This window comes from Carcharodon carcharias, chromosome 11 (assembly GCF_017639515.1).
Source record: "Carcharodon carcharias isolate sCarCar2 chromosome 11, sCarCar2.pri, whole genome shotgun sequence".
Taxonomy (NCBI): Eukaryota; Metazoa; Chordata; class Chondrichthyes; order Lamniformes; family Lamnidae; genus Carcharodon; species Carcharodon carcharias.
The window spans coordinates 12,449,916-12,472,697 of record NC_054477.1 but is presented as its reverse complement, the minus strand read 5'-3'; the positions used below and the strand labels follow the sequence as shown (position 1 = coordinate 12,472,697).

At 43.5% G+C, this 22,782-nt stretch overlaps 1 protein-coding gene across 1 annotated transcript in view; it reads left to right on the top strand.

Moving 5' to 3' along the window:
• gucy2f (guanylate cyclase 2F, retinal) overlaps positions 1-22,782 on the top strand; it is a 71,833-nt gene that overhangs the window by 28,093 nt on the left and 20,958 nt on the right. The window contains exons 3-8 of the mRNA XM_041199335.1: positions 889-1,243; positions 4,201-4,285; positions 4,455-4,551; positions 9,718-9,852; positions 12,355-12,435; positions 19,908-20,084. Of these exons, the coding sequence (XP_041055269.1) occupies positions 889-1,243; positions 4,201-4,285; positions 4,455-4,551; positions 9,718-9,852; positions 12,355-12,435; positions 19,908-20,084 (930 nt within the window). The remainder of the gene's footprint in view (positions 1-888; positions 1,244-4,200; positions 4,286-4,454; positions 4,552-9,717; positions 9,853-12,354; positions 12,436-19,907; positions 20,085-22,782) is intronic.

Genomic DNA, 22,782 nt, shown 5'->3' with positions numbered 1-22,782 from the left:
GCCATAGATATTACTCAACCCTGGTTACCCTGAGAAGATGCTGAGGGATTGCCATCTTGACAGTCCACTTCAGAGAGCATTAAAAGTTAACCAGAGCAGATACAGCTGGGACTTCTCTTCCCTGAAGGACACTAGTGGTCTAGTTAGGTGTTTACAATTCAGCAACTCTCGTTGTCATTTTTGGCACTAATCCCTAGATTGACTAAATTCAATTTTACAACCTATAGGAATATAGGAGGAGGCCATTTGGCCTTTTGAGTCTGTTCTGCCATTTAATTAGATCATGTCAGATTGGTAGCTCAATGCTATTTTGCCTGTTTTGCTTCCTTGTTCATAATATGTTAACCTGACAAAATCTATTGATCTCAGTGTTGACATTTTCAATTGAGCCAGAGTTTCAGTCCCTTTTAGAGAGAGAGAGTTCCAGGTTTTCACTATACTTAGTGTGAAGGAGTGCTTCGTGATATCATCCCTGAACAAACTAGCTCCAATTTTAAGGTTATGACTCATTGTCCAAGTTTCCGTCCAACAGAAGAAATAGTTTCTCTCTCTACCTTATGGGCGCTTTTAATCATCTTAAACATCTTAACTAGATCACCCCTTAATCTTCTATACTTAGTGGGATAGCAACCTAGTCTATGCAACCTGGCCACATAATTTAACCCTTTTAGCCCCAGTTTCAATCTTGCAAACTTTCCACGGTGCAGTTGGGAGCCTCTTTCTCTGTCTGTTAGTCCCAATACCATAACCACTAGAATGCCAAACTCAATCTGAGCTACTGTCAAATAAGGTTGAAGTGGAGAATTGGACTATCGTTCTGGTCAGTAGCGCAGAAGCCAAGTTGCAGGCTAATCTGTGTGCTGAAATTTAATTAACCTCATTCCACAGGTTTCACCTCTCTTTGGAACAATTTACAACGGCATTTACTTCATTGCCAAGGCCATGGAGAATGTTCAGAGAGATGGGCTCCACATATCAGGGATGACTCTTGCCAAATACACCAAGAACTTGACATTCGCTGGTTTTAATCAGAAGATCGGGACCAACAGCCGAGGTGAAGGGATAGCGAACTACATCATCTTGGACACCGATGGGAGAAGTCACCACCTATCACCCACCTACACTCTCAATATGGCAACCGAAATGGTGGAGGACAGGGGCATCACCATTCACTTCCCTGGGGGGTCATCTCCAGGTGCTGACTCCAGCTGTTGGTTTGATCCAGATACTATTTGCACAGGAGGTAAGCTTTCAAAAACTTCTGTGTTTTCAGAAAGAAATTCTCTCTGATTTTTTTTCCTGGAAGTTACTGTTGATGGTTGATTCCACGGCTATAGAAGACACTCTGGTAAGTGAACGTAATCAGTGAGGCTTCTGGATTTCCTCCAAGGCCAGGGCTTTATTCCAACATAACTGAAAGGTTATACCTATCATTGGAGATTGACCTAAAGATCAATGAAAGGACTTTGATAAGGTCACCATAGGGTTGGATTTTACAGGGCACCACGGTTCCTGCCCCCACACCCCCTGCTAAAAAGTTGGGGGACAGCCCACTCATGATCCTCCACGGCTGCCCAGAACAATTTAAATCAGGGAGCAGTGTTAATTGCTTTAAGGTGAGGCTCCCCTCCTTTCTCAGGAGGAGGTCCTGCCTTAGAGAGCTGCCAGCCAATCAGATGGCTGGCAGCTCTGTGGTCTCAGCAGTGCCATCTGGGAGCGCGGTAGCCACAGTGGCAGCAGTATGACCTATCTACAAGATGTACTGCAGCAAGGCTCCTTCGACAGCACCTTCCAAACCCATGACCGCTACCACCTGAAAGAACAAGGGGAGCAAGTGCATGGGAACACCACCACCTGCAAGTTCCCCTCCAAGTCACTCACCACTCTGACTTGGAAATACATCACTGTTTCTTCACTGTCACTAGGTCAAAATCCTGGAACTCCCTCCCCGACAGCGCTGTGGGTGTACCTACACCACATGGACTGCAGTGGTTCAAGAAGGCGGCTTATCACCAACTTCTCAAGGGCAATTAGGGATGGGCAATAAATGCTGGCCCAGCTAGTGATGCCCCCATTCTGTGAAAGAGCAGAAAAAAATTGAGCTGTGGAAGAGAATAGTGCAGACACATATGGAGAAGCTAGATAAACAGCTGATGGAGAAAGGAATAGAAGGCTATGCTGCTAGGGTTAGATGAAATACAGTAGGAAAAGGCTCATGTAGAGCAAAAACCAACCCAAGCATGGACCAAAATAAAAACAGAAAATGCTGGAAAAACTCAGCAGGTCTGTCAGAATCTGTGGAGAGAGAAACAGAGTTAACGTTTCGAGTCCTATGTGACTCTTCTGCAGAGTTCTTCAGACCTCTTCTCTGAAGAAGAATTATACGGACTCAAAACATTAATTCTGTTTCTCTCTCCACGGATGCTGCCAGACCTGCTGAGTTTTTCCAGCACTTTCTGTTTTAATTTCAGATTTCCAGCTCCGCAGTATTTTGCTTTTACCAAGCATGGATTATTTGGTCGAAGGTCCTGTTGCTTATGCAATGCAAAAGCAAGTGCAGTAGTGGAGGGGAAGGAGGATTGAGTAGGAGCTGAAAGTAGCCTCCTCCCCAAAGAACTGATGTGGACGATTGTGTCTCCAGTTGGAGATGGGTGAAAAGACTGCCCAACTGCAGAGGGGAAGGAGAAATTACCACATCAAGAGGCTTAACTTCATTTGTTCAATGTTTTAATGCCACTGTTAGAACAGTTGCTTTTATATGAAGTACTGGATGGCGTTAAGTCCAAATAAACACTCATGATCAATGTGGTAGTAATTACTTTTTTCCCCCAAACCCTGTAGAGCATTCCTGTCAAAGAACAAAGAAAAAATTTGATGAGAAGTGTAATGGCTACAATATACTTAGTCCTAACAAGGGATCATCTCGTATTCAGTTAACAATATCCAAGTCCTGCACATTTCAAAAGGAAATTGGATATATGCTTGAATAAGAATAATTTGCAGGGCTTTGGAGGAAGAATAGGGGGAGTGGAATTAATAGATGGGTTTTTCAGAGAGCTGGCACAGACATGATGGGCCAAATAGCCTCCTGTACTGCATGATTCTATGATGTGTTGGCTGGACCTCTACCAGAGGGATTGGGACCTCTGAGAACCTACAACCGGAGCAGTCAGACAGAAACTCAAAATCCTTTAATTAGATATATTGTTGAGACTTCTTGGATTAAAACAGTAAACTGAGAATAAATATGGTAGAGCTGTCCTGGACTTGTGTTGTAGCAGACAGTGGCAGAAAGCAGACTCCTGTTCATGACCCTGGGCATCGAAGTCCAATAGGTCCTGGAGTCAGGAAGACACTCATTCCTTCTAAGCCTCCAGATATACAGTGGGACAGACTTCTCGCCTTCCTATGTCCTCAATCTTCATTGTGCTGGATCAAACTCTCCCAGAACTTTGAAGTTATGGACGTCCTAACCTCTCTCGGTATTTCAACTTGATGCAACCTGATCATTGACTCCGAGACAGAAGGTTGTGGATTCAAGTCCCACTCCTGGGACCTGAGCACAGAAATTTAGGCTGATACTCCCAGTGGGAGTGCCACACTGTCAGAGGTGCCAACTTTCGGATCAGAGATTAAACTGAGGCCCTGACTGCCCTTTCAGGTGTGTGTAAAAGGTCCCATGGCAGTAGCTGGAAGAAGAGCAGGGGAATTCTATCCATTCTCCTTGACAATATTTCTCTATCAACCAATATTGCTAGGACAAATTATTTGGACATTTATCACATTTTTGTTTGTGAGAGCTTGTTGTGTTCCACATTTTCCTACATTGTGATAGTTGCTACACTTCAAAAAGCACATCATTGACATTGAAGCACTTTGAGGTGTCCTGAGGTGGTGATAGGTGCTAAAGAAGTGCCAGTTCTTAATTTTTAACCCCCTGATTTACCTCATCTCTTTTCATTTTTCATGGTGCCCTGCTAATGGGTTTGATCCTTCACCTTGATTAGTCCCTAAAGGAAATTGAAGAGCCCAGTTTGTTGACACATGGACCTGAGGCTCTCATACGGAATCATTGACCCTAGTGGGTCTACAGGTCATACCCTGACTGAGGCTATTTGGTGCACTAAGTGGCCCTCTCCTGGAATCAACAGTTTCCTGTGTATTAATTATCATTTTGATCTGTCTCTCTTCTCTCTCCAGGTATTGAGTTAACAGTCGTCATATTGGCTTTTGGGTTCATCATTGCTCTTGTGCTGGGTGGACTAAGTCTCTCGTACATCATCAGGTATGATACATTCAACATTTTATTTGTAGCAAACGTTAGCTTGGTTCAGTTGCTAGTCCACTCGCTACTGAGTCCAGAGTCAGTGGGTTCAATCACTTCCCCTGCTGCAGAGGCGACAGCATGTAACCTAGTAAAGCAGCAACGCAGAATGAAATTGTTCTTGTTTCAGGCACCGAGTTCAGCAGATACAGATGATGAAAGGGACAAATAAGATCATAATGACCCTCGAGGACCTCACTTTCTTCAACCCACAGCTCAGCAAAAAGGTTGGTGTTTTTCCTCTGGCTTCGGTCGCTCACATTGCTTTGCAACGTTATGTAGGAAAGAATGTGAACGTTTTTATACATTGAATGGAAACAAACCAGTTGGTCCAAATGGCCCATTTTTTTTATTGGTCCATGGGAATTGGGCATCACTGGCTCAGCCAGCATTTATTGCCCTTGCCCAGAGGACATTTAAGAGTCAACCACATTGCTGTGGGTCTGGAATCACATGTAGGCCAGAGCAGGTAAGGACAGCAGGTTTCCTTTCCTAATGGACATTAATAAACCAGATGGGTTTTTATGACAATCGGCAATGGTTTCATGTTCATCATTAGACTTTTATACCATCTGCCATGCTGGGATTCAAACCCAGGTCCCCAGAATATTAACCCTGGGTTTCTACATTACCAGTCTAGTGACAACACCACCACGTCCCCCTGTACCTGTGCCAGTGCCTTCCCCTCTCCACACATGCCAGTGTTAGCTCCCACCCTAATTCATCCCACTCTACCAAGCTTAGTAACAGCAGGAAAAAGCCATTTGGATTAACAAGTCTATCTTTTATTTTTCTTCACTCGTTCTTGGGATATGAGTGTCACTGGCAAGAGCAGCATATTTTGCCCACCCTTAATTGTCTTGTAAGGGTGATGGTGAGTCACCTTCTTGAACCGCTGCAGTCCATGTGCTGTAGGTACACCCACAGTGCTGCTAGGGGCGTAGTTCCAGGGTTTTGATCCAATTGCAGTGAAGGAATGGGGATATATTTCCAAGTCAGGATGGTGTGTGACTTGGAGGGGAACTTGCAGGTGATGGTGTTCCCATGTGTCTGCTGCCCTTGTCCCTCTAGATGGTGGAGGTCACGGGTTTGGAAGGTGTTATTGGAGCAGGCTTAGTGAGTTGCTGCAGTACATCTTGTAGATGGTACACACAGATGCCACTGTGGAGGGAGTTAATTTTTAAGGTGATGAATGGGATGCCCATTCATAGATCAACCCAACTCAGCAATCTGTCTTCTTGCAATATCCCTCAATCTCTCCTCTCTTTAAAAATGCCTCCTGAAGCTATTTTTTTAGTTTCATATTGGTGTAAAGGGCCAATATCCCTCTGTCTGGAGTCACATGTAGGCCAGGCCAGTTTAGGATGGCAGAATTTCCTTCCCTAAAGGGCATTAGTAAACCAGATGGATTTTTATGACAATCGATGGCAGTTTCATGGTCACCATTACTGAGGCTAGCTTCATAATCCAGATTTATTAATTGAACACATGCATTAGCTCTGTACTAGTACTGTAATGATACCATCTCCCCGCGTTTACAGCCATTTTCCCAGAACAATGAAGTGTTACCATGCAGTGTCTATACCTCACCAACACAGAGGAGGTGAGATCACTGCTGGAGGTCGGAGCAACATGAAAGTCATACGCAAACCGAAAATTAACTCGGGAAAAGGGCAAGTTTGAGCTCATCTGCAGCCATTGCTGTTGTGTCTCATTGAGACTGCTGTCGTTGTTGGTACTTCGGTTGAAGCTATGCCTGCCACCTTTTTCAGCCTCACCTCGCCTTGTGTTTGCGCTGTCCTCTTGCTTGCCAGTCTCATCAGCAACACGCTCACTGCAGTCACAGTGAAGACGGTCAACTACCCTTAAAATCGCACCTGCTGATTCACCCGCCCGCCTCCTCAAACCACCTGTCGTCCCGAGTTGGGCGGTGATCCTGATGGCAGGTTCTTAATCGGCTGATAGGCGGATTGATGCGTCTCATGGTTATGGATTCGGAAATTAAGTCGCCTCCCCTTTTAAAATCTAAGTCAGGAAAATTCAGCCCTCTAATCACTCCGAACGGTTTCAAAGTACTTGGATTGAAAGAGGAAGTGAAGGCTAAGCGAGGTTTGGGAATTCTACAGCTTTGGGGTCCTGAGAAAGAATGAATTGGAGTAGGAGCCAGTGACATAAGTCTTCAGTGTATATAGTGAAAATGAAGGAAGAAGGAATAGACTGCTTTGTTTGATTCAGTGTCCTTTCCTGGTAGGTTATTCTGTAACCCTGTCAATGTTAGAGTGAAAGGCTTCTATCCAGCTCCCTTCTTACTCCTCACTCCCCAAAGCCCTGGGATATGGACTCTTTGCCACTAATCTTGTCCATTCCCAACATAACCTTGTGAAAATTGGATCTCAAGCCAGTTGATGAAATATGAAACTAGATGCAAATCCTTTTCTTGAAAGCTCATTTATTTAAAGAATGCAGCATTACATTGGAAAGACATTACATGTGGGAGGTGGTGGCATAGTGATGATGTTGCCAGACCAGTAATTCAGAGGCCCAGGCTAATGCTCTGGGGATGTGGGTTCAAATCCCACCACAACAACTGGTGGAATTTGAATTAAATTGATAAATCTGGAATATAAAACTAAACTTAGTGATCATGAAACTATCATTGGTTTGGTCACCAATGTCCTTAAGGGAAGGAAATCTTATCCAGTGTGGCTCTTAACTACCCTCTGAAAGGGCCTAGTAAGCCACACAGTTAGGGATGAGCCCACATCCCAGAGAAAAGTTACAGCACAGAAAGGGGCCATTCAGCTCACCATGTCTGTGCTAGTTAAACAATAAACTAGTTGTCCATTCTAATCCCACCTTCCAGCACTTGGTCTGTAGCCCTGCAGGTTACAGCACTTTAGGTGCAGATCCAGGTGCCTCTTAAATGAGTTGAGGGTTTCTACCTCCACCATCAAACCAGGCAGTGAATTCCAACACCCACCACCCTGTGGGTGAAGGAATTTTTCCTCATGTTCCCTCTAATCCTTCTACCAATCACCTTAAATCTGTGCCCCCTGGTAATTGACCTTTCTGCTCGAAGAAATAAGACATCCCTGTCTACTCTATATAGGTCCCTCATTATCTTGTATACCTCAATCAAGTTACCCCTCAGCCTCCTCAGTTCCAAGGAAAACACCCCTAGCCTATCCAATCTTTCCTCATAGCTACAATTTTCAAGCCCTGGCAACATTCTTGTAAATCTCCTATGTACTCCGATGAAAGGATAAGGAAAAAATATACCTGCCTTCCACTTACTAACCCAGTGCCCCAGCAGTCTCTCTTTATAAGTGCTCTAATAAGTGCTTAATTAAATAATGCCTTTCACCTGTGTATCTTAACAATATAATTAACATACCATTAATACCTTGCAAACAGGAATTAGGTTAGCCAAGTGGATATGGTACTGGGTTTGTAACCCCAAGATCAAGAGTTCAAATCTCACAATGGCAAACTATGAAACAATGAAATATCATCAAGAGTTCAAATCTCACAATGGCAAACTATGAAACAATGTAACTTCATCTGAAACAGATGGAAATGTGTTTGTACTCAAAAGAGTTACCACAAAATCTCCATTTCAAAGAGAACAAGCATTTGATAACAAACAGCAAAATGTTATCCTACACGTGGAATCTCACCCTCCTACATGCAGAAGGCAAGCTCCTTATGAAATGACTTAGATGACTATTGGAGGTAAAAACATCTTTACCCAGACAATGTTGAGAACGTGGAACGCACAACCACAAGGAGTGGATTGAGTCAATGCATTCAAGAAGAAACCAGATAAGGACATGTTGGAGAATGGTATAAAAGAATGTGCTGATGGAGTGAGTGGAAAATGGTTAGGAGGAGCATAAATGCCAATGAAGACCAGTGGAGCCGAATGGCCATTTTCTGTGTTGCGGACTTGATGTATAAATGAGGGAAAACACGTTTACTGAATGTCTGAAATGAAAATAGAAAGCGCTAAGAATATATAGCAGGTCCAGCAAAGCCTGGAGAGGAATGATGGTTTGGGGGCTAGATTATCTGCCAATTAGAATTTATTTTCCTTCATCCAAATTGGATGAATATACAGTTAAAAATAATATTGGAAGTTCTTGGATTAGGATATCATCGAGACAAGTTTGGAATCGTTTTGGATACCTTGGACCCTGTGATGGGATCAAGATATGTGTGATCCTTCTGATTACTTAATATGGATTGAATGATCTTCCTTACTAACAACCAACTTGTGAAGTTTGCTTCATTGCCTTCAGGGGTCTGGGGGTATTTATGCCAAGATTTTCCTCAAAAGATGAAATGGACAAGAGGGAATCCACAAAAAGGAAGATTAATCCTATTTGGTCCGGAAGGAGCTGGCTGAATGGACTGAATGGTCTAATCCCATTCCACCTTTTCTGAATAATCCTGAAAGTCTCTGGAATATTAAAGATTAATTGCCTGGAAATGACTGACAGAAAGCCTGGGATAAAAATCATGGGGCCATTAAATAAAATTCTATTTTTTTGAACACTTTCCTTGAACACTTGTTCATTAATTATATAAATATCAGAAAGGGGAAAAGCAGGCTGTTTGACCAAGTGAGGTGAGAAGTCATGTCATGAATCCATCAGGGATATGTCCAACCAGAGTTGGCAGCCTTCCACTCAGTTTAGGCACGCACTTGGCGGAGCTTGGTACTGGAAGCTAGGGCCCAGACTAAAATCTATCGCTGGGGATGACCTTGCAGTTGGAAGAAGCTAATAAACCTCAGACAGACTCTCTAGTAGGCCAAACAGAAGTCAGTCCCTGCTAGTTAACTGTGTAGCACAAGCCTGTGACACGGTCACATTAGGGGAAACCAGTTTTCTTTTAATTCACTGAATGTGGGCGACACTGGCAAGGTCGGCATTTATTGTCCATCCCTCATTGCCCTTGAGAAGGTGGTGATGAGCTGCCTTCATGAGTACAACTGAGCGAATTGCTAAAGCATCTCAGAGGGAAGTTAAGAATCAACCACATTGCTGTGGGTCTGGAGGCACATAGAAAGCCAGTTGGTTAAGGATAGTGCTGGAAACAATCTTTACTCAGTCTAACATTTATTTACAGAGTGAAACATTAAAAGCATATGCCTCCTAACTCAACCACACCACAGTTTCAGTAGTGTTTCTTTATATGTGTTCAAGTGAAATTCCAATTAATGCCCTGGGAGCACCTTCTCTACATGGACTGCAGTGTTCAAGAAAGCAGACCACCATCGCCTTTTTGAGGGGAAACTAGGAATAGACAATAAATGATAGCCTTGCTAGCTACACCCATATCCTAAGGATTAGTTTTTCAAAAATTATGTTTCTTTTTCCTTCTCAACCTAGAAAGTATATCTGGATGATTCGAGTGATGGAAGAAGCTTATCTGAGAGGAAAAGTCTTAAATCCGGGGCGCATTCGCTATCTGGCAAAAGTTTGACAGCATTAACCTATGAGAACTCAAACGTAGCGCTATATCAGGTAAAGTCCTTTTGCTCTCAAGGAGTTGGTTAAATAAATTTTACAGTGCTGTTTAGGGGCATTTATTTCACTGTAAAACAAGTCATTCGTGGTAACATGTTTATTGATATTAGGCTGAATTTTGTCATAAGAATAGAGATAAAGCTATCAGTGCTCACCATTACCAAGGAGTAAATTGGACAGCAACTTTCCACATATGTATAGTTAAAATGCAGAAATCCACATATGTATAGTTAAAATGTAGAAATGTAGAAATTTTCCATTCCAGTTCCCCTGCTCCTCCACAAGTTTCACTATAACAGCATTGCACTGAGAAACCCAGCATTCAAGTATATGGAAGGTCATTTAACTGTGATACTTACATGATGCATACTCATTAAAGATCCCAGAAAAAGTAAGGACTTGCCCATTCGTAATTGTAGGTAACTTTTAATTGCATGATAAGTCTTAATAACTGCCAAATAACTTTTCTGGCGCAAAAGAAAAATAACTTTTACAAGCGTAGAGTCTTATTCCTTTACATAGACTTTAGATTCCCTAGTGAGTGTGCTGTGCCAAAATGACTCTCTAATGACCCCAACTTCTGGAGATAAAATCCACAGGTTGGGAAACTGTAGATGTAATGAATGGTTGCTCCTGTTCCTCATCCTCACTTTAAGTTCAAGTGATATTTTGCAACACATTTTTCTGTACCCTTAGCAATCTAGCATAATGTTTCTAAAACTTTGATCTGCGGACCCGTGGGGAGGTACTTCAAGGCTTTTCAGGGGGTTCATGAAATAATGGCTTGAATTGTCAGTTGTCAGGCAAGGGCAATTGACAGGCCTGGGAATGGACCGGAAATGGGCCACCGACAACGATTGGCCCCCAACCACGGTTTCACGCTGGCTGGCCAATTAATGGCCTGCTAGCGTAAAATGTGCACTGAAATACTCAGCCCTGCTGGGGTGGGGGCGGGAAGAGGTTGGGCACCAATGTAACCGAGGGTGCGGGTGAGTACTTCAAGAGATCCCCCTGAAGGCAGATAGCTGCCCCAGGGAGCTGCAGACCTCCTCAGACCAATGGACACAACAAAAATGGTGCAAAATAAGTCCATGCAGCACAATCAAGCGCTTGAAAGCATACCTCACAAAAAACGAGTGCCCGGATTTCTCTTTACTCTATTTCCCCACGTGGATTCTGGGTTGAGGTTTGAACACAAATCCGAATGCCGATTGGGAAAATGGTCCATCCTCCAAGCGTAAATGTGGATGGGCCCAAGCGAAATCACTGCTGATTGCATTGCTAATGGGCTTAATTGCCCATTTAATTGCCAGTGACGCGTTTCTGACTGCCGCATGTGCCCACCAAGCGAAATATCACGCGAATGCGCGATGATGTCGGGGCACTCGCCCTAAGTCTTCATGTGCTATTTCACGTCAGCTCAGGCCAGGAGGCACCCGCCCGCGGGATGTAAAATTCTGGCCCATGTGAAAGTGCTCACTGAGCAGGGCTGACCTTGCAGATGAGCGACTGCCCAGAGAGTCGTGGCCATGAGTAACGAATACACGGCAGACAAACAGGCTTGGTACAAGCCAGGAGGCAGGAGCAGAGTGTGGCCACTACATGTGCGGTGTGGAGTGGGCTAATTGGATAGACAGATCCTGCCTAGACAAGTAGGCAGACCCATCTCACTGATATGCTTGTTTTCTTAAAGGCATTATGAAAACACTCTTTCCATGCAGCACTTTCATATTATGAGCATTATATAGTATCATATTTTAGATAGGGTTGGCAGGGGACAATGACTACTAATCCATTTGAAAAGTGGTCCTTCAATCAAAAAAGTTTGAGAAGCGCTGATCAAGCATATCTGTTTAAGATCACCTCTCAGGCACCTCTAGGCAGGTTTTGACTTTGCTCCATAGTGTGAAATGGCTGAGAGCAAGTCAGTCATTCTCATAACATTGAGGGTCAATCTCTTGACTCTTCTCTGCATTGCCTCCAGTGCTTAAATGTCTCTCTTGCTCCTTGGGAACTAGAACTTAGATGTGGTATTCAAGGTGTATCCTGGCTAAAGCACCATAAAGCTTAACACATTATCTCCTCCAATGTTTGTTCTATCCTGTACACTATACAGTTCAATGTCCAATGACTTTGTTGATGGCTGCTCTATAATTGGTTTAACAATGAGTCTATGAAATTACTGCTTGTTAGATGCTTCTTAATTCATTTTATGGGATGCGGGTGTCGCTGGCTAGGCCAGCATTTATTGCCCTTCCCTTATTGCCCTTGAGAAGGTGGTAGTGAGCTGCCTTCTTGAGCGGGTCTAGCATTGCATATATGCGATTGCTGCTCATTGGTTGGATGTATTTAGCATTGAATCTATAATTACTAGTTCTTTATCAGCTTCATCTGAGTGGATTTAATTTCACTTCTCAGATGCAATGGAAATTATTCCCATTTTGATTGTACTCAAAAATGTTTTGCACCATGTAAAATGTATATTTCTTGCCTTAACAGGGAGATTGGGTCTGGCTAAAGAAATTTCACTCTGGAAGTCTCAGTGATATACAGAAAGCTACAACCAAAGTACTCAGAAAGGTAAATCCATGGAAACAGAGACAAATCCATATACCCAGGCCTATACAGATATTTAAAAATTCTCATTCTTAGACTCCAATATCTCCATGGCATTGTCACTCCTTATCTCTGTGACTTCCTCCAGCCATACAACATTCTGCATTTCTCCAATTCTCTGGGCCATCTATCACTTCCCTTCCCTGCATAGCTGAGCTCTCGACTGCCTGGGCCCTAAGCTCTGGAATTCCCTCCCTAAACCTCTCTACTTCTCCTTCAAGATGCTCCAAAAATCTACCTCTTTGGCCAGGTCTTTGATCACTTTTCCTAGATTTAAAAAAAAATGATTCTTTTATGGGATGTGGGTGCTGTGGGTTAGGCCAGCATTTGTTGCCCATCACTAATTGCCCTTGAGAAGGTGGTGGTGAGCCGCCTTCTTGAACCGCTGCAGTCCATGTGGTGTAGGTACACCCACAGTGCTGTTAGGGAGGGAGCTCCAGGATTTTGACCCAGTCGCCGTGCTTAGCTCCTGCTTTGACTTGGTATCAACATTTGTCTCATTTTACCCAAAGAAATCATGGACAGGATTTTTTGCTGAGTGGGTGGGCACGTGCCTGACCCTAACCCTAACCCTAACCCGCTGAGCATAAAATGACGCGCGATGATGTCGAGACTGCGTCGTGACATCATTGTGCACTTGGTCGATATTTCGGTTGGCAGACGTGTGCAGGAATTGGCGGTGCACCCGCCAACAATTAAAAGGCGGGATGAGGTTTCGACCCGTCATTAAAAAGACTTTTAAAAATTTCATCCTAATTTCTGACATGTCCCTGCTCATGTCACAAAGTCACATGAGGGGACTTTTTTTTAACATTTTAAAATGATGTATTTTCAATTTTCAAAACTCATCTTTTCCAGCGTGCACCTGCATGCATGCGTGAAGTTGTGTGCTTGCCCTCCTCCCCCCCCCCAACACAGGCAGCGCTGATCGCTGCCACATGCATTTCACGCTGGGTGGGTCATAAATGAGATTGAAAACAGTGCGAGAGGAGAGGCAATCATGAAACTGAAACCAGCGCAAGTCCTAAATACATAACTGTAATTAAGAAATGGATAACTTTTAGTTGTATTTGTGGGTGCTGCTAGCATTTAATAAGCACAGTAAATTGTACTATACATAGGAATTATTTGAAATTAATTAAGAAAATATTTAAAATAAATTAGTAAACAAATACTGCAGTAGCATACCTTACATAAAGTTAAAGGTATGTCAGCGCAGCATGGCCATGCGGATTGTGCATCCTGCGGAATGTGGGAAGTCGTGCATGCACAAAGTGCCCTCCATGACTACACTTGCAGCAAGTGTCACCAGCTGCAGAAACTTGAGCTCCAAGTTGCAGAGCTTGAGCGGTGGCTGGAATCACTGTGGTGCATCCGCAAGGCTGAGGATTATATGGATAGCCCATTTTGAGAGGTCGTCACACTGCAGCTAAGAAGTGCACAGGCAGAGAGGGAATGGGTGACCACCAGAGTATCTAAGAGAAACAGGCAGGTAGTGCAGAAATCCCCCGAGGCTATTTCACTCTCTAACTGCTTTTCCATTTTGAATACTGGTAAGCGAGATGGTTCCCCAGAGGATTGTAGGCACAGCCAAGTTCATGGCACCACAGGTGGCTCAACTGCACAGGAGGGGTAGAGGGAGAGTGGAAGTGCTATAGTAGTAGGGGATTCCATAGTTAGGAGAACAGACAGGCATTTCTCTGGCTGTAGACATGACTTCAGGATGTTGCCTTCCTGGTGCCAGGGTCAAGGATGTCACAGAGTGGCTGCAGGACATTCTTTTGGGGGAAGGTGAACATACAGAGGTCATGTTCCACATTGGGACCAATGACATAGGTAGGAAAGAGGATGAGGTCCTGAAAACAGATTTTAGGGAGTTAGAGTTAAAAAGCAGGACTTTAAGAGCAGTAATCTCAGAATTACTCCCAGTGTCATGTGCTAGTGAGCGTAAGAATAGGAAGATTGAACAGTTCAACATGTGGCTGGGGGCATGGAGTAGGAGGGAGGGCTTTAGATTTCTGAGGCATTGGGACCAGAACTGGGGCAGGTGGGACCTGTACAAGAAGGACACTTTACACCTTAACAGGACTGGGACTAATGTCCTCATGGGGTGTTTTATTAATGCTGGTGGGGTGGGGGGGTGGGGCTAAACTAAATTGGCAGGGGGATAGGAACCTGAGGGGAAATTCAGAGTGGAGAGGAGAAAATCTGGCAGTGGGAAGTACAGAAGTATTAACTGATAATGAGGATATATCAGAGAGTAGAATCAAGATAGATAGAATACTTGGAGGGTTTGGTAGAATTAGATTAGGCAATAGTAAGTCATTCAATGGGGTCAGAACGGGGGGAAAGTAAAAAAGCCTACATCAAGGCTAATGTGCATGTATGTGAATGCACGGAGTGTGATTAAAAAGATTGGTGACAGGAGGCACAGGTTGACAAATGGAATTATGATATTATTGCTATTACAGAGACCTGGCTCAAAGAAGGGCAGGACTCGGCGTTAAGTATTCCTTCGTACAAGGTGTTTAGGAGAGACAGGAAAGGAAGAAAAGGGGCAGGGGTGAGTGTGGGTTAGTGGCAACATTGATTAAAGATGGCATTACAGTGCTAGAGAGAGAGAATGTTCCAGAGGGGTCAAGGATAGAATCTGTCTGGCTAGAGTTAAGGAATGAAAAAGGCGCAATAACATTTATTGGTGTAGTATGTAGACCACCAACTAGTGGAAGGGATGTGGAGAAACAAATTTGCAAAGAAATTACAGATAGGTGCAAGAATAATCGAGTAATCATAATAGGAGACTTCAATTGTCCAAATATAGAACAGGATAGGAATAGTGCAAAGGGGCAAGAGGGGCTAGAGTTCCTGGAATGTGTTCAAGATCATTTTCTGCAGCAGTATGTTTCCAGTCCAATGAGAGGGCATGGGCTTTCGGACCTGGCTCTAGGGAATGAGTTGGCCCAAGTGGATTAAATATCAGTGGGAGAGACTCTAGGGGACAGTGACCATTGTAACATAAGGTTTAGGTTGGTCATGGAAAAGGAAAGGGAACAATCCAGGGCAGGGATAATTAATTGGGGGAAAGCCAACTTGTTGGGATGAGAAGGTATCTGAGTCAAGTAAGTTGGAATCAAATGTTGGCAGAAAAGATGGTGGCTGAGCAATGTGGTCTCACCAACGCCCTGTACAATTGTAGGAAAACATCCCTACTTTTACATTCCATTCCCCTTGCAAAAAACAACAACATCCCATTTGCTTTCCTAATCACTTGCTATACCTGCACACCATACCTTCAAAGCACCGTTTGTGGCCAACTGAGGAAGTTAAAGATAGTACCAAATTGAAAGAAAAAGTGTATAATTTTGCAAAGATGAATTGCAGATCAGAAGATTGGACAGAATATAGAAAACAACAATGAATGACTAAATGTATAATAAGGAAGGGGAAATTATTCCAAGAGAGGAGGTTAGCCAGAAATATAAAAACAGATAGTAAGAGTTTCTATAGATATTTAAAAAGGATAGGTATAAGGAAGTTGAACTTTGGTCCTCTAGAGAGTGAGAATGGGGAATTAATAATGGAAAATAAGGAAATGGTGGATGAATTGAACAGACATTTTGCATCTGTCTTCAATAGAGGACACAAAATAACATCCCAGAAATAATTGTGAATCAGGAGGTGAAAGGGAGAGTGGAACTCAAAATAATTACAATCACCAGGAAAAGGGTACTGAGAAAATTATTACACCTAAAAGCTGACAAGTCCCCAGGTCCTGATAGACTTCATCCTAGATTCTTAAAAGAAGTGGCTGCTGAGGTAATAGATGCATTGGTTTTAACTTTCCAAAATTCCCTAGATCCTGGAAAGGCCCCATCAGATTGGAAAATAGCAAATAAGACTCCTCTATTGCAGAAAGCAGGAAACTACAGGCCAGTTAGCTTAACATCTGTCATAGGGAAATTGCTGGACTCTATTATTAAGGGGGTTACAGCAGGGCACTTAGAAAATTACAATGCAATCAGGCAGAATCAACCTGGTTTTGCGAAATAGAAATCATGTTTGACTAATTTATTGGAGTTCTTTGAGGAAGTAATAATCAACATTGATAAAGGGGAACCTGTGGATAGATCACCTTAGATTACCTGTGGTACTTAGGTTTCCAGAAGGCATTTGACAAGGTGCCAAATCAAAAATAGTTACATAAAATAAGAGCTCACAGTGTAGGGGGTAATGTGTTAGCATGGATAGAGGATTGGCTAGTTAACAGGAAGCAAAGAATAGGAATAAATGGGTCTTTTTCAGGTTGGCAAGATGTGACGAGTAGAGTGCCACAGGGATCAGTGCTGGAACTTCAACTATTTACAATTTATATCAATGACTTGGATGAAGGGACTGAATGTATGGTTGATAAAATTGATGATGCCATAAAGATAGGTAGGAAAGTAAGTTGTGAAGAAGACATAAGGAGTCTGCAAAGGGTCATAGATAGGTTAAGTGAGTGGGCACAAATTTGGCAGATGTAGTATAATGTGGGAAAATGTGAACTTATCCGCTTTGGCAGGAAGACTAGAAAGGCAGCATATTATTTAAATGGAGAAGATTGCAGATCCCTGAGATACAGAGGGATCTGGGTATCCTGGTACATGAATCAGGGTAAGTTAGTGTGCAGGTATAGCAAATGATTAGGAAAGCAAATGGGATGTTGTTGTTTTTTGCAAGGGGAATGGAATGTAAAAGTAGGGATGTTTTGCTACAATTGTACAGGGCGTTGGTGAGACCACATCTGGAATACTGTGTACAATTTTGGTCTTCTTATTTAAGAAAGGGTATAAATGCTTTAGAAGAAGTTCAGAGAAGGTTCACTTGACTGATACATGGGATGGGGGTGTTATCTTATGAGGAAAGGTTGGACAGGCTGGACCTGTATCCATTGGAGATTAGAGGATTGAGTGGTGATCTTATTGAAACACATAAGATCCTAAGGGGACTTGACAGGGTGGATGCTGAGAGGATGGTTCTCTGCCTGGGAGTGACTAGAACAGGGGACACGGTTTAAAAAATAAGGATTCTCCCATTTAAGATGGAAATGGGAAGAATTTTTTTTCTCTCAGAGGGTCGTGAGTCTTTTGAACTCTTCCCTGGAGAGCAGTGGAGGAAGGGTCAATGAAAACTTTTAAGGCAGAGGTGGACAGATTCTTGTCTAACAAGGGAGTCAAAGGTCACTGGGGGTAGACATAATCAGATCAACTATGACCTTATTAAATGGCAGAGCAGGCTCGAGGGGTCTGTTGGCCTTTATTTCAAAGGGAATGGAGTATAAAAATAGGGAAGTCTTGCTAAAACTATACAAGGCCCTAATTAGACCACACCTGGAATACTGTGAACAGTTTTTATCCCCTTATCTAAGGACAGATATACTGGCATTGGAGGCAGACCAGAGAAGGTTCACTAGGTTGATTCCGGCAATGGAAGGATTTTCTAATGAGGGGAGGCTGAGTAGGTTGGGCCTGTACTCATTGGAGTTTAAAAGCATAAGAGGTGACCTTATTGAAACATATAGGGCAGGATTTTCCTGTCGCCGAGTGGGGAGCTTGCCAACACATAAATAGACACACGGTGACATCGGGCGGGACTCCCGACGTCATCGTGCCCCATTTAAATTTTCAGGTAGGTGGAGTTCAGCAAAAATCAACTGTGCACCCGCCGACCTGTCAATGTAGAGTCATTGAAGCAAATGATGGCCCTGCCCGTCCAACCTTAAGGTTAGTGGGCAGGCCAATAGCCCTGGCGGGCTTCAGAAAAAGCATGAAACCTCATCCACGGGCGGGATGGGGTTTCATGTAGGTTTTTAAAAATTTAATTAAAGTTTTTTAAAAAGTTATGGACATGTCCAAACTCATGTGACAGTGTCACATAAGGGGACATGTCAGGGAAATTTGTTTTTTCTATTTTTAATGTTTTTGACAGTAGAGGTGATCTCCCTGAGGCAGCACTTAGCCTCAGGGAGATGAGTGCGCTCTTTCATGTGCATATGCGAAAGAGTGCACTCTCAGGTTTAGGGATATCCCCCCCACCTGCACAGGGAGCGTATAGCGCTTCTGTGCGGACATCATGATTGGGGGTGCTGATCGGAGGTGTGCCAGTGCGCGCCCGCTCTTCAACTTCACCCCCGATGGGGGGAGAATCCTGCCCATTAATCTTAGGGGGCTTGACACGGTAGATGCTGAGAGGTTGTTTCCCCTTGTGGGAGAGTCTAGGGTCAGAGGGCATAATTTGAGAGTAAGGGGGCACACATTTAAAACAGAGATGAGGAGGAATTTCTTATCTCAGAGGATGGGGAATCTGTGGAATTCTTTAACGCAGAGGGCTGTAGGGGTTGGGTTGTTAAGTATATTCAAGGCGGAGATAGACAGGTTTTTAATCACTAAGAGAATCAAGGATTATGGGGAAAAGGCAGGAAAGTGGAGTTAAGGATTATCGGATCAGCCATGATCTCATTGAATGGTGGAGCAGACTCGATGGGCCGAATGGCCTACTTCTGCTCCTACGTCTTGTGGTCTTATGGCCGAATGACCTACTCCAGCACCTGCTCCTAATTCATATGTTCATATGTTCATGGAGCAAGAAAATGCTGTTGTGGGAAATGTGAGAAAAATGGAAACACCTTACAGGTCTAACAAAATGTGGAGCAACAATACAGGCATAGGCCCACAAAGTCTTGCAGCTAGTTTTACACCTCTGACATATGTATCCCTCGGAGCTGCACAGTGTTGGAGCAGCCCTCAGGTAAGTGAGTGGGAGGTGAGAGGTTGGAAGTCAGGGGCAGGGTATTAGAAATCAGAGGGTACATTTCCTTCCCAATACGGGTGGTAGATCACTTCCAGGAATTAGTAGACCAGTGCTTGGGTGCTTTAGTATGAACTTATAGGCCATGAACTTCTTGCTTACACTCACACATACAGTACAGATACATGCGACACTATATACGCTCACAGACATATGGTGCAGGTATATGTAACCCTGTATCAACTTACAGACGTACAATACAGCTACGTGCAACAATTCATACACTCACAGACATACGATACATATAAGTGCGACCCTGCATATACTCATAGACACACAATAAAGATATGTGTAAGGTTGGAGATATGATAGGCACGTGCAACCCTGCATAGATACATAGGTACATCATGCAGGTACCTGTACTCTTGCATGTACTCACAGATGTATGATACAGATACATGCAACATTTCATATACTCACAAATCTACTATGCAGATATATGCAACTCTATGCACACTCATGAGCATTCGCTACAGACACCTGCCCACAGATGTATGATAAGCTTCAAGTTTCTTGAAGCAGTAATTTGTTGCAAGTTTCCAGGTCGCTTGTATTTAATTCTAATTCATGTTGTTTTCTTGCTTTTGAAGATGAGAGACTTGCGCAATGAGAACGTGAACCCGTTTCTGGGTTTCCTCTGTGACAGCGGAGCATTAGCCATCGCGACTGAGCACTGCTCCCGAGGAAGTCTTCATGATCTCCTCAGGAACGATGATCTGAAGCTCGACTGGATGTTCAAATCCTCCCTCCTAATGGATTTAATCAAGGTATGCCTCAGGGCCAACACTGAGGGGCAGTGGTAGGGGAATCCATCAGGGAATTATCACACATGAAGTGACAATGGAGCAGCCCTGGTGGGTGGTTTGGCCTGGTCTTGCTTAAGAGTTTTTTTTAATGTAACGTTCTTGGGAAATTTCTAGCTTGACCTTTTGTACTGGAACTAGAATGGAAAAGAGAAAATAAGATGGGGAAACATTACAGATAACAGAAAAGGAAAGAAAGTTCAGCACCTTTCATGATATTTCAAAGTGTTTCACAGCGAAGGAAGTAATTTTGAAATGTAGTCACTGTTATATTGTAGGAAACATGGCAGCCAATTGCAAACATCCAGGAACAGTAATGTGATAATATGTTTTCGCAATTTTGATTGAAGTATAAATATTGGCAAGGTGATTGGGGATAACTCCCCTGCTCTTCTTTCCAAGAGTGCCAAAGGATTTTTTGTATCCTGAGAGAGCAGACATGGTCTCAATTTAATGTCTCATGCAAAAGGTGGCGTTTGAGAGGGTGCAGGGTGGATTTACCAGAATGGTTCCAAGGATGGGGGGGTTTTAGCTACAAGGTTAGGTTGCAGAAGCTAAGGTTGTTCTCCTTGGAGCAAAGGAGATTGAGGGGAGATTTGATAGAGGTGAGAAAGATTATGACAGATTTAAATAAGGTGGACAAACAGCTGTTCCCATTAGCTGATGGTGCAAAGGCTTGGGAGGATAGGTTTAAGGTTTTGGGCAAGAGATGAGTGAGGTGGGGTATGAGTAAGAACATTTTTATGTTGCGAGGGGTAATGACCTGGAACGACTGCCTACAAGGGTGGTGGAAGCAGAGACAATCAATGATCTTAGAAAATGGGCACTTGAGGGCAATTACTTGCATGATTACGGGGATAGAGCAGGGGAATGAGACTGATTAGATTACTCTACAGAGAGCTGGCATGGATGTGAGCATCACTGGTGAGGCCAACATCTGTTCCCCATTCCCAATTTTCCTTGAGAAGGTGGAGGTGAGCCAGTCTCTTGGACTATAGCAGTCCATATAGGCGCTTTCACAGTGCTGTTAGGAAGGGAATTCCAGGATCTTGATCCAGCGACAGTGAAGGAATAGCGATATAGTTCCAAGTCAGGATGGTGTGTGGCTTGGAGGGAAACTTGCAGTTGGTGGTGTTCCCATGGGTCTGCTGCTTTTGTCCTTCTAGGTGGCATACATCCCAAGTTTGGAAGGTGCTCTCTAAGGAGCCTTGGTGAGTTGCTGTAGTGCATTTTGTAGATGGTACACACTGCTGTTAATGTGTGTCAGTGATGGAGGAAATGAATATTTAAGGTGGTGGGTGTGGTGCCAGTCAAGCAGGTTGCTTTGTTCTAGATTGCACTGCATTGCTTGAGTGTTGTTGGAGCTGCACTCACCTAGGTAAGTGGAGAGTGCTCCATTGCTCCTGACTTGTGCCTTGTAAATGGTGGGCAGGCTTTGGGGAGTCAGGAAGTGAGTTACTCACTAGAGAATTCCCAGCATCTGAACTGCTCTTGTAGCTACAGTTGTTATATGGCTGGTCCAATTCAGTTTTTGGTCATTGGTAACACCCAGGATGTTGATAGCGGCGGATTCAGAGCTGGTAATGCCATTGAATGTCAAGGGGAAAGAGTTAGGTTGTCTTTTGTTGGAAATGGTCATCGCCTAGCATTTGTGTGGGGTGACTTTACTTTCCATTTATCAGCCCAAGCTTGAATGTTGTCCAGGTTGTGCTGCACATGGACACTGACTGCTTAACTATCGAAGGAATCCTGAATGATCCTGAATATTGTGCAATCATCAGCAAACAGCACCACTTTTGACCATATGATGAAGGAAAGGCCGTTGATGAAGCCTATTGCGCCTGCTGCCTCAGTGCTGCACCAGGAGTGTCAGCCTAGACTTTGGTGCTCAAGCCTCTCGAGTGGGACTTGAACCCATGACCCTCTGACATAAAGGCAAGAATGGTACCCTGTAAGCAACAGCTGACACAGCAGGTCTCCAAAAAGCTCATCATCCCAATAAACAGTCCTTAATTGTGATTCATGACATTGAAGTTCCAATCGGCTACCCAGCAATCCTACGCCCTGTGTAAGCTGCAAATAGGGCAAAGTTCAGTGTGGGTGCAGACTCAATAAGGATGGCAGACTTCCTTTCCTAAAGTGAGTTAAACAGCTTCATGGTCCCGTTTACTGATCTCAGCTTTATGTTTCCGTGTATTTATAAAAAAAAACTGAATTCCATTTCTCAAATAGCCATGGTGGGATTTGAACTCACATTACTCTGGATTATCAGTAGGCTGCCTTCAGGTTACTTGCCCAGTAACATAACCATCGGAAACAGCCCTGCTTGTTCTTTCCTTTATTCATTTTTTTAACAATGAAAAAAATTAAATCACTCAGGGAGAAATCTTTCATGTTATAGAAATTGCCCACAGAAAGCTGTTGAAGATAGCAATATAAATGGATTCGTGTCAATGTTCATGTAGAGAGTGGGTGAATTGGGAAAGATGATGAGGAGACAGGTTGCGATCTATTATTTAAGACGTATTAGGATATTTTAACACAGTAAAGGTGATATAATAACAGTCACGTTGGCACCTTTAACATAGCAAAGCATCCCAAGGCACTTTACGGCAGAGTTACTGGATGAAATAGTGGTGGTGGCTTGCCACAGTTCATTCAG